Source organism: Cheilinus undulatus, linkage group 1 (genome assembly GCF_018320785.1).
Source record: "Cheilinus undulatus linkage group 1, ASM1832078v1, whole genome shotgun sequence".
Lineage (NCBI taxonomy): Eukaryota > Metazoa > Chordata > Actinopteri > Labriformes > Labridae > Cheilinus > Cheilinus undulatus.
In genome coordinates, this window is record NC_054865.1 from 30,195,921 (window position 1) to 30,213,046 (window position 17,126).

The following is a 17,126-nucleotide window of genomic DNA, read 5'->3' on the forward strand; positions in this document are numbered from 1 at the left end:
CAGAGTAAAGCTCAGTGCTTATCTCTTTTATTGATGGAAATCCCATCTTTTAAGATGCTCAGTACACCAGCTTCTCATTATTTATCCCCTTTACATATAGTTAGTTCTTACACTCTAGCGTTACAATCCAAAGCATGTTAGACACATGAAGAAAGCTACAGTGGGTAATCAACACAGAAGGAGTAATACAAGCAGAGGGTGTGGCCCCTCACCCACTGGGGTTGTGAAGGACAGAGCTTCGCCCCTTCATCAGGTCCCTTGCAAGAACAAAATCCTAAAAGTGCTCATTCACATCAGTCAACATTAGTGAACCATACCCGATTCATATAAGCGCTAACTTAAATATGATCCAAATGCAAATAGACCTAAAGACTTATGACACCTAATAACACAAACACAGTAACTAGCTCTGAAGAGGACATCCAAAACTAACATTTCTCTAAAGTCAGACAAAATATAAGTAGTATTGGATGTCCCAAGACAAAATTTTACCTTTCAGAGAAGTCAAGTATAATATTGAATGTAACATTGTCTGGAGCAGATAAGGAGTGCAACACTGACAGCTATACATAAACACTGTGAAATCTGGCTTTTAAGAGAGGACACTTCATACAGACAGCACTACACAAGGCTCTGTTTGGGTGGAGAGGTGGAGCAAAGGCTGCACTGTTAGACGAGCCCTTTTGGATTTAGGATGTCACAAGTTTGTTCAAAATACCGGCAGAGGAGTGTTAAGTGTTACAGTACTAAAGGTGCTCTGTGAAAATCCACCTGCCCTTCCACTCGCCCCAAATCAAGAGCCGGTACACGCATGCACACAGACCAGAATGTATTCACTCATTGTGTGGTTCACTTTTAACATTGTTAAGTGTTTGAGTGAATAAATACAGCAGTTACTGGTCAGGGTGTATTAATCTGAGAACCTGAAGACCGGACTGAAAGAATCTATGTGAAAGGAATGGAGACATAAATTGGAATAGCATGGAACAATCCCTCGCTTTTCCCAACAACAGCTCTCTGGCCATGAAGGCTACACTCCATAATGATCAAATTCTTTGAGTTATTGGCTAAATGCTAAATTCTTTAGCAGTTGAGTCTGTGAGCCTACGTCTTGGATGAAAAGGGCTGTAAGCTGGAGAGAAGCATGGGGTGGAGCGCTATGAAATAAAAATGAAGGTGGAGAGAGGAGGCGGAGCAGCTACGCTGACTGTTCAGGCCACCAGAACCACACGCATGGTGTTGGTGTAACCAGAGCCAGGGCGCCAGCCGGTCAGGATGATAACAACATCTCCCTCTTTGAAAAAGCCTCTGGCTTTGCCTGAAATTACACCAAACAGAGAGGAAGTGTTATTTTCATGTTTGTGTCATATAAAAGGGTTCCTACATACTTTTAAAGACCTGAGAAAAATTAATACCATATGTGTCACGAATGGTCAAAAAAGAAAGGCATGTGGGATTTCTCTGTACACTGGAAGAAGTTGGTTTATCTGGCTGAATTTAATGCAAATGAAATGCCTATTGCCATAGGACACAGAAAAGACTGGATAAAGACACATCTCAGTCAAAATGCCTTATAAGATTTAAGACCACTCACCAGTCAAATTAAGGCTTATTCTACCCTTAAATTTATGAAATCCAATTTAAGACTTTTTAAGGATCTGCAGGAACCCTTTATATGTTATTGTGTAGTATTACCAATCTGTAAAAATAGGATGCAAACTCACCCATATCCATGGCAAAGTTGACACGCATGTCAACGTCCTCAGCCCACACATCGTGGGGGGGCTTGGTGTACAGAACAGGGAAGATGCCACGCCACAGGTGAGCCTGGCGAGCTGTCTGAGCGTTACGGGTGACGGCGATAATGGGTGCACGGGGCCTGTACCTGGAGAGCAGGTGGGCAGATCTGCACAGACACGAAGATAAATAAAGGTACGTTTTAAGGTTTCCCTTTCACTCATTTTTTTAACACATGGCAAACTTATTCCATTCAATTTATTAAAATAGATGATTATGGGTGGGAAGTAGTTTATGAATACACTAAAGACTATACAGTGTTACATCTGTGTTACAAAGGGTAATAGGCAAAGCTGATAGAACTTTAACTGATGACATAAAGGTTAAGGATAATTTAGATACATTCAAATACATTGTAAATTAAGACTTTAACTTGAATAATATTTTTTCATATTGCACAAACTATGAAATTATTATCAAAAAAGACACAATTACACTTAAGTCAAAAACAAAATGAGCCTTTGAAGAAGCAGTTAAATGCAGTTAAACACCCAGCACCCACAAGACATGCTCTTCACAATGGCCGTGCCCTTACAGTAGAAAATTCAGAGAATCTGAGCACAGCCTGGTGACGCCCAAACAACCCTGAGGTATCTAATCAGTAAAAATACCTGACAGTGTGCCATGACCCAGTCCAAAGATCCACATGCTCAGACCTGGGCTCAACCACAACTCAGACCAGAGTGGCATGAAGCAGCCAACGCTTTGTGTACAGCTACACAAATTTATTTCACATAAAATGGTTGTTTTTGATTTATTCAGCAAGCTCTTCAATGAAATGTGATAATCAAGTCTTTGAGACATGGACACTGGGACTTGGTTATGGCAGCCTAATTTTTTACAATATATTGCAGTCTCCCTTCACCCTGTGCAACAGCAGTCAGACACAAACACACAATCAAAGAAGAGGAAATCTGGTTTTGGGGGTAGAATCATCATCATTGTCATTCCAGTTGTGGTTAAATCTGCTTGCATCTTACCTTTACAGCCGTTTCACCTGTACCCATCGCTTTCTTACCTCCCAGTCTTGGTTAAAACAATGAAGGCACTAGCAAAACATTTGAAAGAAGACTCGACAGCTCCGACAGCTACAGCCTCTGAAGGGTCTCTGGTCAGGTGGGAGTGTCTCCTCAGCTCTTCAAACAGCTGTCTGTGGAAGGTGGCTGCCTCAGCCTCTCGTGCTATCTGAGCACAGAGGGACCACGGGGGAAGGGTTGGGGTGGGATTACTTCAACTCACACAAAATCAGTCACACCACGGAGAGATCGGCAAATGTATTACTAGACTCCTGGTTAACAGTAGAGTGTTTTGGTTTCCCCACAGGCACCAGCGTGAATTTAAAGAAACTAAAGCACATCATTCAAATTTAACGGGGCAAATTTGTGTTTTTCACTCAAACTTTTTGCTAACGTTGGGAAAAAATTAACCAGCAATCTACTTAACATGTTGCCAGGCTCTCCCAGTCATTTCCTCAGACGCCCTGTCTGGCCCTACTCTCCCTCTCCTGAACCTCCGATGTCACTGTTTATCTTGACCTGCCAGGGCAAGATTACCTCCCTACCTTCCAGAGCCAGTGAGCACAATGATCCCAGAAGCTAAGCTCTTAAAGGAGGCCTCAACAGCGCCAATTGCAATTGCCTCAGCGGGGTCGCTGCAGTGTGGCGTGGAGCGGCGCAGATCCTCAAACACCTGCCGGTGGAACATGGCTGCCTCGGCTTCACGAGCAATCTGGCATAAGTGGGGGCAAGATGCATCACGCAAAGGCATTCCCACACCAGACACACATGGATAAGGAAAATTGAGAAAAGATGATTTGAAAAAAGAAGAGAGGAGGAGGATATGGGAAACAGAAAAGAAAGAAGTTGAGGTAATGATGTTACAGAAAAAAGTGGACAGAAGGGAATGAGAAGTGGACAGTTGACAGCAGTGTTTAGGGTTGCAGTTAGTGTGTGGGAATCATCAACAATGTAGCATATTTTACGACAATTATCAACATGAGGTTATCACTTGTAAAATAGAGGTACAGTTTCACTAACTATACTAGAGCAGTATAACCCATGTCAATCTGCAGTTAACTGTCCTGACAAAAATTAAGAACCAAAATGACTAAGCCGAGCTAAAGTTTAAAAAAAAAAAAAAAAAAAAAAAAAAAAGATTAACTTGGGTCAACTTGGGAGTTTGAAAGAAAGTGAGTAGGTAAAAAGCCACACACTTGAATGAGCAAACACAGGAAGTTAAAAGAAGAAAAGTCTTTAAAAGATTAAGGTTTAAAGAAAAAGCGGCATGGAAGCATAGTTAGTCCAAGCATTTTTAAGTGAATACATGCTTTCAAATATGCACAGTTAAAGCTCTAGAAAAGTTCTCAGCCTCAGACTGTAAAGCTCCCCATGCAAATTGGGCATATGGACAGCAAACTATAAGGCAGGAGCTGCTGAGTCACTGACGCATCTGCACAGCAGTGCAAACAGTGTTGCTGATAGCTGTGTAGGTTAGCATAGGAAGGTCTGAACAGTGGGAAGCAGCCAGGAAAGCGTTACCTTTTAATTGTGCTCTATCAACTGTGTTTTTAGTGCTCATTTAACTCAGACCTGTATCTTTCTATTGTGCTTAAAGCTAGTGCATGATGTTGGTCAACTAAGGTTGTTTTATGTGTGCTCAGTACCAACTTTGACTTGATCTGTGGCTTTTTTGGTGCAAGAATTTATCAAGATTTAAATACAAAATGCATAAAAGGTCTTTAAACTGTCTGTCCCTGACTGACAAAACAAAAAAATGAAACAAAGAACATGCCAATGTCGTTATTTCAGAAACTATTTCAAGTATATCTGACAATAATAATTGATTGATCGTTCAAATGTATCAAATATGGAAAAGCACATTATTTTGTCAATGAACACATTTATGAGGAAATTTGGCATCACTCAAATCTGCAGTTCCTGCTTCCTCATTAGCAAGGAATATTAACCCTAGAAGAATGGCAGCACAGCACAGTCTTCTTTGTTGAAAAAGTAAAGGGATAAACATTTCCCCATATTTAATGGACTCACGTGTCTAAATATGTCATTTATGTAAGTTATACTTGTTTCTGTGTCCTAAACTTTGTGAAGAACCATTGTCACTGCAATTTCAAAAGATATGCAGGGGTTCAGCCAAAGTCCTACTACTGTATTTAGTTTACTGAAGTTAAAATAATGATCACAACTGTGTGGATTGGCATTTATAAGGATATCTTAATAGTAGAGCTGTCAAGATTAATTGCATTCATTGTGATTAACTATGAGCGCACCATCCAAAGTGATGTAAAATTTGTCTGCCACTGCTACTTAATGTTTCATTTCTTTTTCAAAAACTCAGACAGCTCAGTAGACAAGTCGAAAGTCATCTGGACCTTGTGTTGTCAAAGATGCAACTTTTAGTTGTCCCATTATTTTCTTTTCGATCCATAACAAGTTCTTTTTTTTATGGTCAAGTTCATGTAATTTGCTTTAATCTACCTATAAAAGCAGGCCGGTATCCAAGCAGGATGTCAGCCCTCCCTTAGTTTTAGACAGTAGAAAAATTCAAAACAAAAAAATAGCTATTTTCAATTCAAAACTGTGGAATTTCAAAATGTGACAAAATGGTGCAGATATTCACAATTAACTACAGAAAACCTGAGATTAATCACAATTAAAAATGTTAATCTTTTGACAGCCCTACTTAATAGCATTGTATAATTCGAAAGACAGTAGGTGGATGGAAAGATAAATCAATGATAGTCTTCCAGTTGGCCTAACAACCCTGCTGACACTTTTTACCAGTCGTTAGGCAAAGTGGAAATAAGCTGAGGAGTCACTGAGAAACTGAGAGCCATAGATGAGATCAGGTAGATACAAGAATTAGGACAAGAGGAGGAATCTCCCAGTTTGTGACTTAAACATATAAACAAATTAAAAAAGGATGAATCATTCAAGATCATCTCCTAATCTTAATGATTTTCTCCAATTAAAAAAACTCTTTAAAAATCTAAAATCATTACTATGATGAAGGTTCTACCATTGCATATTGTAACACTGCATATACATTAGCTCACCATGTGCTGTGTGCGCACTGCCTCCAGAGGGTAATCTCCCTTGGCAGTCTCCCCACTCAGCATGATGCAGTCTGCGCCGTCCAACACAGCGTTTGCTACGTCACTGCCCTCAGCCCGGGTAGGTCTGGGCTTCTTGATCATGCTCTCCAACATCTGAAACATGTCCAGGTGAGGAGTTAGACAATAGCACTCATCTTATCAGTGTTTACAGTGGTACATATAAACAAAATCAATGCTCATTTATTAGCAAGATTTCGCCAGACTGTCATTTCACAAATTCACACAGCTGCAGATTTTTACACATACATAAGCTGTGGTTCATCTGCAGGGCTGTGTTCAACAGACAAACAAGTCTTTGTTGAAATTAAGTCTAAGAAATAGCTTGTAGCTTGTTTTCATCTTACCTGGGTGGCACATGTGATTGGCTTTCCAGCTCGATTGCATCGACCAATCATCATCTTTTGGGCCAGGAAGACCTTTTCTGTTGGGATCTCGATTCCCAGGTCACCACGTGCAACCATAATGCCATCACTAGCCTCCATGATCTCATCAAATCTGCATCAAAATGAGAAAATTACCACAAAATTAAACTATAAATCAGTTTTTAGTTCACAGCACAGCTGTTCACCTGACCAAGTAAAAGATATAAAGGGTAAATAAACAGGTGTTAGTCCTGCACGAACCTTATCATGATAAACACATCAGATATGAATAACCCCCACACACCTGCGTACACCCTCATGGTTCTCGAGTTTGCTGATGATCTTGATGTTTTTGCCTTTCTCTCCCAGCACTGCTCTGACAGCATGTACATCAGCTGCTTTGCGGATAAAGGAGGCAAAGACCATATCGACTCCTTGCTCCACACCAAACTTCAGGTCCTGGATGTCCTTCTCTGAAACAGCTGGCAGATCGACAGCAGCACCAGGGAGGTTCACTCCCTTCTTGCTGCCCAGGGTGCCACCATTCTCAATCTCACAGTTGAGGAAATTGGAGCCTGAGAAATATAGAAAATATAAAAAGCTGAGGCATTTTGCTGGGGTTTACAGGATGCAGAGTTTTAAAACATTCACAAGGATTATAGGAGACGTTTTTATTCCCGTTTTACAATCCTCCTCTCACCAATCTCTTTGACCTGCAGGGAAATAAGTCCGTCATCAATGTAGATCTTGCTGCCAACTTCCACCACCTTGGTAATGTTCTTGTAGTCGAGCCAGAGGATCTCATCACTGCAGTTCTCTTGATAAGAATCATCCAGTGTGATCTTGATCATGTTGCCTTTCTGAAGCTCTACCTCAGCTGTGCCGCTCTGTCAAACAGATAAAGTTGTTTTCAAATTGATTGAACCGAAAGGGGCTTATAACAGAAGTCATTAAAACTTAGGTTAGTAAAACAGGAACAGGCAATGCTAAACTCACTCCCTGGATGAGGCCAGTCCTGATCTCAGGGCCCTTGGTGTCTAGGGCGATGCCGATGGGCCTGTACTGAATACTGCCGGGCTCAAAGCTCTCACATGCCTCACGCACATTCTTGATAGTACCTGCATGGTACTAGAAGAAGAAAGAAGAGAAACAGAAATTAGAAGTGATCTACACAAATGTGTTCCCGTTATTTTGCACACATCCATTCGAACATGAGATTTTGCAGAATTGCTGGTTATCTGTGGTTCTATTAGGCTGGGATGATATAAGGATAACTCAAACAATAATAAACTTGAGTCATACTGTCAGCATTGTTGCAAGATTATTCCAATAATTTCACCACATTTACTAACATTTGAAAAATGATGAAAATTTCTGTTGACCCAACTGTATTTGTGTGCTTGAGTACACTTTATAATGAACCCAAAAAGCCCTTCTCAAGGACTGAAGTTCTAAGCCTCAAGTGCATGTAGTGGGTAGGTAAGAATGAGGAAGTGTAGAGTTTCTCTGGAGGAAATTTCACAAACAAGAAACGCAGTAAAACTGGATGATTTGCATGTGAACTGTAAACAGACTTCAAAAACAGTTGTCTGAAAGGATGGTGAAAACAGTAAAGTTTTGTCCTGGACAATGCTTCTGTCATGATGGTACTTGACTGAAATTCTTTTAGAAAACCCTGAAACCCAACGATCATGGATTTGTTACAATATGTGAAATGAAACTGGTTAACAGTTCTGTTAGGTCAGTTCTTATTTTTGATTTCATCATTTGATTTTCTTTTAGTCTGACTTTCTGGATTTGCAACATAATCTACTTTACACTTCCCACTTCAGTTATGGCCTGAACTTGCTGTCTAAGAGTCTCATTGTTGCTAAAGGAGGACAGGAAGCTATATATGATATACTTATGCACCAAAGACAGTTTAAAGAAGTTTATATATATTCAAAGAGCTCCACCTCTCTTATTTGGATAATTTTCTATTTGGAGTGATAATCTGTTGATTAATGGGATGAGCATCTTTAATTTGTCCTTGTGTAAGTCTGGAGGACAGAGTCCAGACAGACGCAGTCTCACCTGGACTGACTGCTCTATTACGTTCATTACAATAGGCGGCACTCAGCCAATTTACCTTATTTCAGGATCCTTTAGTTTGGTATTGTATTATTAGTGTAATTTTTTACTCATTGTAATGTAAAAACAAACTTTATTTTAATGTAAAATTCTGCAGTCAAGATCCCTCTTAGTCCTACCAGCCAAGGTTGAGGCATACAGCAATTACAAAGAACATGGCATCTTTAAAATACATCATCGACAAAGTTTTAGGTTAAATAAACCTTAAAATAGCCAAGCTGTACACTTAAAGTTATAATAAAGATGACAAAATTATTTATCCAAGTCTTAAAGATAAAGGCACAGAATGTCAAGAGAAAAGCTTTACCTATGACACCTTAAAAATCATTCTGAATTTCATTTACTTTATATCTTACTTTAAACAGATGATAAATAACTGAAGGAAGTTTTTTAGGTAGGACCTTAAGTTGTAAGACAGTATTTTATTTATCTGCTTTCACTGATATTTAAAAGTATAAATACTTAAAGAAGATACATTTCATATCAACAGAACCTTGCTAGCTAACCAACCCTGTAATTTCAAATCAGCTAATATTTGTCTGGTCAGTGAGGCTGATGGGAAACTGACTGTAGTACACAATACATTTCGTGATGGTTCATATTAAGTGTTGTTGAGCTTTCATCACAGATATTTCATTTAGAGAGTTACAACAGTGCTTTTAAATCTACAAAAATGAACAAGAAAAAGCTAAAACTGAACCAAAGATCAACATTTCCAACCATCATCCATCTGTGATAAAGCACAGAATCATGTGTGCTGGAAATTATCAGCTAAGTTTAAATGTGACCTGGAACAATGTGACTTTTGAGCTGGACTTTCCCAACTCATTTGCACTGCACACAGAAATGATAAAGGACAAACCTCATGTGTGCCGTGAGAGAAGTTCAAGCGAGCAATGTTCATTCCAGACTTGATCATCTCCTTCAGAGTATCCACAGAACGAGAGGCCGGCCCTGGACAGAGTTATTGACAGGAAAGGATTCAGATAAAACTTTAAAATATAAAATATATTCACTATATCTAAAAATTAAAGGAACAGGAGAAGTACAGTTGATATGTTTTTTCCATCTAAGTTTAGGTATGCTCTTTATTTAGTTATATGCAAGCTCAGCTTCACTTGCATTTAAAACTGACTATTCGGAAAAATAAAATATTTTCAAACATTAAAGGCTGACGAGCACTTTCCATTGGTCTTATTAACAAGTTGATGAACCAGATATGTGATTCAAGACCGTTAAAACTGTGAATATGGGGTACGACTGTCCTTAGGTAAGATAATTAAAGCAACTAACAATGTTGACCTAAGGCTAGACAGAAAGCCCCTAACCCATAGCAAGCATCAAATTTCCCCATATCTCAGAGGCTTTAATGTTGATGAATAATGTCAACAAACCGATGGTGCAGATGATGCCGGTGTTTCTTGCAGTGGTGGGCTCAGAGTCGATGTCCAGCAGGCACATGTGTTCTAGGAAAGTATCGGCCATGGCAGCATTGAGCTGCTGTGTTTGGATGAAAGCAGAACCCATGTCTAGCGTTTTTGGATGAGGCATTTCGTTTGCTGGTGCAACTGGAGAAGTGCTGCAGAAAAATATGAAAACAGAGTTAACACAGAGAATCATGTATGAAGTTAAGAGCTTTTCTATGGCTAACCAAAACCAAATGAAGAATCCCCCTTTATGCATTATACCGCTAAAATCGAAGGAGCAAAAACTAACTACCCAAATGTATAATACAAACAAGCTGAGTGATCTACTGTAGCCTGATGGTTTTAGTAGTGCTGTTTCCCTTTCCCTTATCAAATTACATACTTCACTATGGTGGACTTTGTTCAAATAAAATCAGGGAGTAAAAATGGCTCTGCATTAATCAATTAGAAGTGCTGCACACCGTCATAAATAGACCACACATCTATTTTAAACTGACCTCAGCTACTTAGAAAAATAACAAAGATTAAGGCTTACAGTGGAGATCCATTTAAATAATGAGGCATTACAATCTTATTTTCCCACTCAGGTTACAAAATTAAAAGCTTTCCTGTGGATGAATGCGTTCTTGTGTCAGCTGAGGAAATAAAGAAGCACAACTCCCACCCATCCAGGCAGCTTTCGGGTGTGCAGTTTCATTACATGATTGTCCACCTGAAATGCTTAGAAACATCACTGATGCACAGCAATTCCCCCTTACTCCACAACCAAAGGAGAGCAGTGTAGCTTATTGAGCCGCTACACCATATTGTACATTCTGTACCCCCCTCCCACTTCTTCATGAGTCACCCATGGCAACGGCACCATCGTGTAGCTCATCATTAGAGCTGAAATCTTTGAAATGACTTTCAAAACCGAACATAACAGTCACAGTACATGGTAGTGCTTAAAAAGGTATTACATCAAATCCTGTGCAGTCCTGGATGTGCATACGGGATGCATGGATGTGCACCATGCCTGCGACACTCCCTTTATTTCCCTCAGTCTATTAATGCTGTCTCTATAAAAGTCTTATTAACATCAAGACATGACTCAACCTGCAGCCAACAAGGGGGATGTGTTTGAGGTGTAGCATTTCTGTGAGGCACTGATGAGGAATGTGGTTTTTACTATAGCACCATGCTCTGGTTACATAACTACGACACGGCTACTGGAGCCTGATATGCTTCCTTCAACAGACAGTCTAGTGACACAGTCATTAGTATAAATCTGTGCAATTCAAACACTGTGTCAAGGTTTAATAAAGAAGGAACAGTACTATATTTTGTGAAATATTCCTTTTGCCATGATGGCAAAAATTTCTCTGGACTAAGAATGTCACAATACCAGAATTTTAACTTAGATATCAAGCAAATAAAAGCTGAGCAATACCAATACAACTATTTGATAATAGAGCAATAAAGAAAAAGGAAGTCCCAGTCATCCAGTACTGGATGACTTCTTGCTTATAAATGTCAAAAACTGCTCACAATTCCTGCATATCATCTTAAGCAGTGGTTCTCATCTGGTGGGTCAGGACCAGGAAGTGGGTTGAGGAGTAGTTTCCAGTGGGTCGCAAATGTGTCTGGATACAATGGTGGCAAAATGTCTATGAAGTACTAAAGTCTTTAGTAGACCTATTTTTACAATTTTATTAATGGGTACATTGTTATGTTTTATTAGTATTGCAACTCATTCATTTACATTTCTTGCCATAAAAAGTTGGCTTTCCAATGATATTTAAGTATTTTCTCAAGATCTCAAAAAAAATGGCAAAGATCGACATAATCTCAAGAGAAAGGGTCTGTAAAACAAGTTGATTATCATATATTTTATTCCATCCATGATACAAACTGCAACATGATAAATTAACTAATCATGCTTTGTTGAATATGTTTGGAAATCTGGGTTGTGAATTGTCATTAAAGAGACTGGTGGGTCCTGAAGCAAAACCAGTTGAAAACTACTGACCTATCATTACTCTATATGTAATGAGTCTATACAATATATGGGTTTCACTTTCTGAAATGAGTGACAAAAATATTGAACTTTTTCATGATATTCTAATTTTTTGAGATGTACCTGTAAGTGCACAAAAATACTGGAAAATTTCAGCAATGAAAATTTGCCAATGATGTTTTCAAATAATTACTTTTTTATGCTGTATAACACTAAAATATGTGGATTGTGTTATTTTTAAACATGGTATCACTAAATTGAAGTGCTGACAACTTCAACAACCCTGACAGACAATTTAGTTTCTTAAATGCTTTGTAAATATAAATCAAGACTTCAAACTTTGTTTTATTTACCATGAACAAATTATGCACCTGCACCCACTAGGAAATGGAAGTGCAGTCCATATTATTTTCCCTAAAATTGAAAAAGAAATAGAATATGGATAAGTACTGTATCAAAAAGTGTTTATGATCATACTTCTTTGGTAGAATAGAGGACACATGGGAATGGCTTTATAAAAAGGTTAAACAAAGCAATATTAATATGATAAAATAAGCTTGCAAAACAAAAACTACATTTATAAAACAAAGTTGAATTATGGGGATTTCAAATAGAAATGAACGGCTCTATTTTTAATAAACTTATTACCCTAAAATATAATGACTAGCTCTGACAGACTCAGCCCAAACCAACTAGTGGATGGCTCATGTTCTCAGGGTTTGAATTATACATTGAAGTGTGCTTTGACAGAAAGAGCACTCTCGCTAGTTGTTTTTTGCCAAACAAGATAACAAATGAATGTCTCTTTGGGGGGCACATCCTCTATCTCTTCTTTAACACCTTAACATAAAAGCAAAACAAGTCCTGACTTAATAACAGTTGTAGAAGTATAAAAAATAATTGCCAACTACTTCACTGTATCAAAGCTGCTTCTCAATAGCTGCCTAGCTCTATGTATGACATTACAAACTGCAAGACTGTACACACAATGGAGAGCAGGAGTTGCAAAAGTGGGTGGTGCAACTGTTGCATTCGACAGTACCACTAACGCTCCTTCCTCTTACTCATCACATCACCAATGCATCATGGTGGGGGATTCCAGGATGAGACTCTAAACCAGCATGCTCCCTCAGCTAAGCTGCTAACTAATGATGTAACACTTGAGTCAGTGGGGCAGACCAGTGCCAGACCAGTGCAGTACGTGAGCATGGTCACATCACACCACTGCAGCACACATACAACCACACAGAGGTGGGGTCTGAGTGGGTTGAACCACAGGGAAAGACTGCAGAGGGGAGAAAAGGGACTGAAATGATGCAGTAAATTGTTATATTTCTAGATAAGCTCCTCTATAATTCATGCATATATAGACATATTTTACATAACACCAATGTTTTTTTAATTCTATATATTTCAAATTAGGCACTTTCACAAAACACTCATATAAAAAGCAGTATCCTACACATGGACCACTCCAGTATCTACCCCAATGTTGATGGGGGAAAGTCCTGACGATGAAAGTGATCAATAGACTGTAAAGTATTTTTCCGTAACACATATCAACAGTTTGCTGGTTTAAATTTACAAACTGGGAGTGAATAATGCACACATGCTTATGAATGTCATTAGATGAACGTTCTGTCAAAACTAGTGTGTTATTCCTTTAAGTTTTAAGTAAATCTGAAGACAAAATAACTCAAAGAAGATTGTCTGAAGGGATGGTTTGAGATTCAGTTTTAAGCATCTCTTCTTAATTTGATAACAGATTTGGCCCACACATTAGATGTATGTCCAAAAAACAAAACAAAAAACTGCACTGACAGAAAATTATCATTAATTAAAACACTTGTAAAAAAAAAAAAAAAAATTATACAGCTACAGTAAAAGGACAGACTAGAAACAATTTTCTTTGCACCTTTTATTGCTTCTGCTAAATTTTATTGCTTCTGCTTCTGCATCTTCACGCTTTTGCATTGTTTTATTATATTGAACCTTTTCCTCTCTGCACAATTTAAAGAGATTTTTGAAAATCTCAGCATTATGTTCATGATAAAGACATAACCTTCATCTTTGTCAATTAAATGAAATGTCATTGCAAGTCCACTCAACCTTAAATGATTTGAGTATTATCAGGGGAGATCTTATTTTTGGAGCAATTAATGACAAGATAACTAGCTTAAGAAACATCACTTCCTGATACAATACCTGAAAGTTAAGTGCCGTGACTTTCCTTTTCTAAGATCAGCAATGTCATGATCTGTCTGACCCAGCTTGCCAACTCCTGGTTAAACCAAATTACATCACTAATTGTAATCGGCAGCTGGCAGACGCTGATACCATGTCTGACCTGAGGAAAGCCACCACAAGAGTAACAGCAGCCAGAGTAACCCTGACACAGATGCACAGCTAACTTTAGAGTTGACTGCTAGTAATCTCACTCAATCCCTTTGGACCATTTCTACCTTAGCAACACACTCTCTCAGTGTAAGATACACACATCCACCATTTCTCCTGCCTCTCCAAAACGGTGTCCTTATCACTTATCTTGAAATAAGTCTGTGCAATCATAACTGCCATGGAGGCTCTGCTGCCAGGGTGACATGACATTTAGCACCATCTACTATGAATGTGATGCTATCAGTCACACTCACTCAAAGAGAATACAGATTATCTTAACATACCCCCGATAGTTCCTCCTCCTCTTTAAAGGGACAAACAGGCACCTTGAAAGCAGTGTCCTCCAAAACAACCCCAGAGTGCTGTAGCTTTCACTGCCAACGAGCCAGCCTCTCCCTGCAACAGCGGTCCAGGCGGATCTGACGGCTGCAGCATGCGTGCATACGTAGGACACTTCCAGGAGCTCAAGAGTAAATCCCTTCAATGAGGGTAAAGGACATAGAGAGCGTCTGCTGTGACCAAGCAATCGCCACGACCTGATAGCATGTGTGTACATGGGACAACCACTACGGCACAGCACTGTCCCATTAATGTTACTAGCAACAACCTAGGTCATACAGCCCCTGAAGGGTTAAAAATGGAGACTGGGCTAAATATAACTCACAGCATGCTGAGTCTGTCTGTAGAAATGTAATACTGCCAGAATGTACGATGGCACTTGCACTATGTGGGCATGTAAACTCCAACACAATACTTTCACATAGTGCTGAATGGGCTTGAATGGTACAGAATGCTCTGCATATTCCACGCATATGAAAAATCATGCTATACTAGTTCTGAACACATTAACCAAAGTACCTTGTATCAAACTGAGATAAGAAGCTGCAGATAAGCACATCTGCAGTGGCAAAGGAATACCCATAATTGGCCGGGTTCCACCTCATAGCCCTGTGTGGCATTACTCAGCAGATATGCAGCTATTGTGAGGATCAGCATGGGAGCGGTACCAGCTGCAAAAGGCCTTATCTACTCTACTGACCAGCAGCTCAACTAGCTTAACTTCAACAGCCATTCAAGGATTTGATGGTTATCTGACAAAATTCATATTTTAGAGCAAAATAGTCAAAAGCCAGTATCTGCTTAAATGATTGAGTTAAATGCCCTATCACTTCTTAGCTTAAGATGTGCAGCATTGCAGGTCAGAAGCTTTTGTGTAAAGTTTGTAGGACTTTAAAGATATTTGTTCTTGTTACAGTGTTTGTACAGGGATGAAGGGAATAATTTGAAACAATGACAGTTAAGATGATATGGGCAACCAATTCTTACAAAGTTTTCTGCTCCTAAAAGTAACAGAAAAAGAAACTCACTACTTCACCTTTTTTGGGTCATCATTTCCAGTAAAATCCCATTTGCTTGACATTATAACCTGACAGGCCCACTGGGATAAAGACTCCATTTTGTCACAGCCTTTAGCCAAGGAGGACATAGCCTTGACAGCAGCCCTCGAGTTTTGTTACACAAAACACTTACTCAAAGCAAAACAAAGCATTATGCAGGCTGCAACTCAAACCCTGTGAATCATGAGTATGTCACAGCACATGTAGCTGACAAAGAATCTGAGAATTTCAGTATAAAGTACTTTTCATTGGTCACTACTTCTCCAGTTCCTAGAGCAGGAAAATGTTAAAAGCAGCCACAGCATTCAAATAAAGTAGCACAAAAAAAGCTCAACCTGAGCTAAAGCCATAACTCCTTGACAACGTAAGGGTCAATACTGTGTATCCACAGTCAACAAGGCCTCCATCTGTGGAAACACTGCAGAACACTACTGCAGTGTACCTGTTTACGGATGGCACATATGCAGTCGCAGTTACCATAAAACATTTTTCAACAGGATAACGGACGAGGCTCGAGTTTGTTTCTAAGGAATAAACGGAAGAGATATGGGTGAATGAAAGGATGAACGTTATGAAATGTCTCACTGACTTTAACAGCTAAATTAAGAAATACGGACACACTGCACAACAGACATAAAAGTATAAGAATTTAAGCTCTAGAACCTTTAATGCTTTGATATGAAGGTAACCTGGTAAAATGAATACAGAGCAGTCGATGCGCCAGAGGTCACGTTCTCATCCTGCGTCATATTTTCCTGATCTCAGAACATCACAGAAATTGACCAATAGGAGGCCGAGAAGACGCAGCGGCCACACCCACACAAGGAGGCAACAGGAAGCGATCTTTCAATGCTTTTTACTTGGAGCATCACGTTTAACTTCACAATTTAAAAGACCAAAACCATGTTTTGCTTAAATAACCTTTAAAATAAAAAAAAAGTCTGTTTTCAAATCGCAGCGAAACGCATGCAGTATGCCCACAGACCTCCTAGATTATCTCTTACATAAACTGCATTTTCATTCATAACTTTGGTGAACACGCAGCAAAGCAGGACTGAATATGACTGAACTACACTTACCAATTAAGTCCATGCGCACTAGCGAGTTAAAACGTGTTTTCCATTAAATAAAAAGGCTTAATAGTAAATGAGGAAACAAGCCCCGAGCTACCACATTCCCAGACTCACCAGTTCTCAGGAGGAAGCTACACTTGCAGGAGAAAACAAAATGGTTTACAGGGCATTTATGTTAAAGCTCAAGCGCCCCTTAGGTCATTCAATTGCACCGTCGTGGCCTCACTTTCAGCTCCTGTTAAAGATACCCACCTTGTTTGGAGAAGGAAGTAACTGGACCGATGCAACTGCCGTCACACTGAGCTGAGCTCAAGGTGATCTCGCTAGTCCCTCACGCTGCGGAACTACTTCCTAGGGATGCTGAGAGACAATCATCCGAGAAAACATACCTACTTTAAGATAATAAAAAGTCGTA

At 39.3% G+C, this 17,126-nt stretch overlaps 1 protein-coding gene across 3 annotated transcripts; it reads right to left on the reverse strand.

Annotated features, from left to right (window-relative positions):
* Positions 1-11: 11 nt before the first annotated feature.
* On the reverse strand, positions 12-17,115 carry pkma (pyruvate kinase M1/2a). Of its 3 annotated transcripts, none has more exons than XM_041808020.1 (11): positions 16,964-17,115; positions 9,816-10,000; positions 9,284-9,375; positions 7,288-7,419; positions 6,992-7,178; positions 6,596-6,866; positions 6,274-6,424; positions 5,870-6,022; positions 2,816-2,982; positions 1,725-1,906; positions 12-1,318 (listed from the first exon to the last, which is right to left on the reverse strand). In XM_041808020.1, the coding sequence occupies exons 2-11, from the start codon at positions 9,970-9,972 to the stop codon at positions 1,212-1,214; spliced, it is 1,599 nt and encodes a 532-aa protein (XP_041663954.1). In that variant the 5' UTR covers positions 9,973-10,000; positions 16,964-17,115; the 3' UTR covers positions 12-1,211. The 3 variants fall into 3 exon arrangements, with proteins under 3 accessions (XP_041663954.1, XP_041664033.1, XP_041663877.1); XM_041808099.1 differs by lacking the exons at positions 2,816-2,982; positions 16,964-17,115 and adding exons at positions 3,359-3,525; positions 16,826-16,845; XM_041807943.1 differs by lacking the exons at positions 2,816-2,982; positions 16,964-17,115 and adding exons at positions 3,359-3,525; positions 14,526-14,797.
* Between the last annotated feature and the right edge of the window lie 11 nt (positions 17,116-17,126).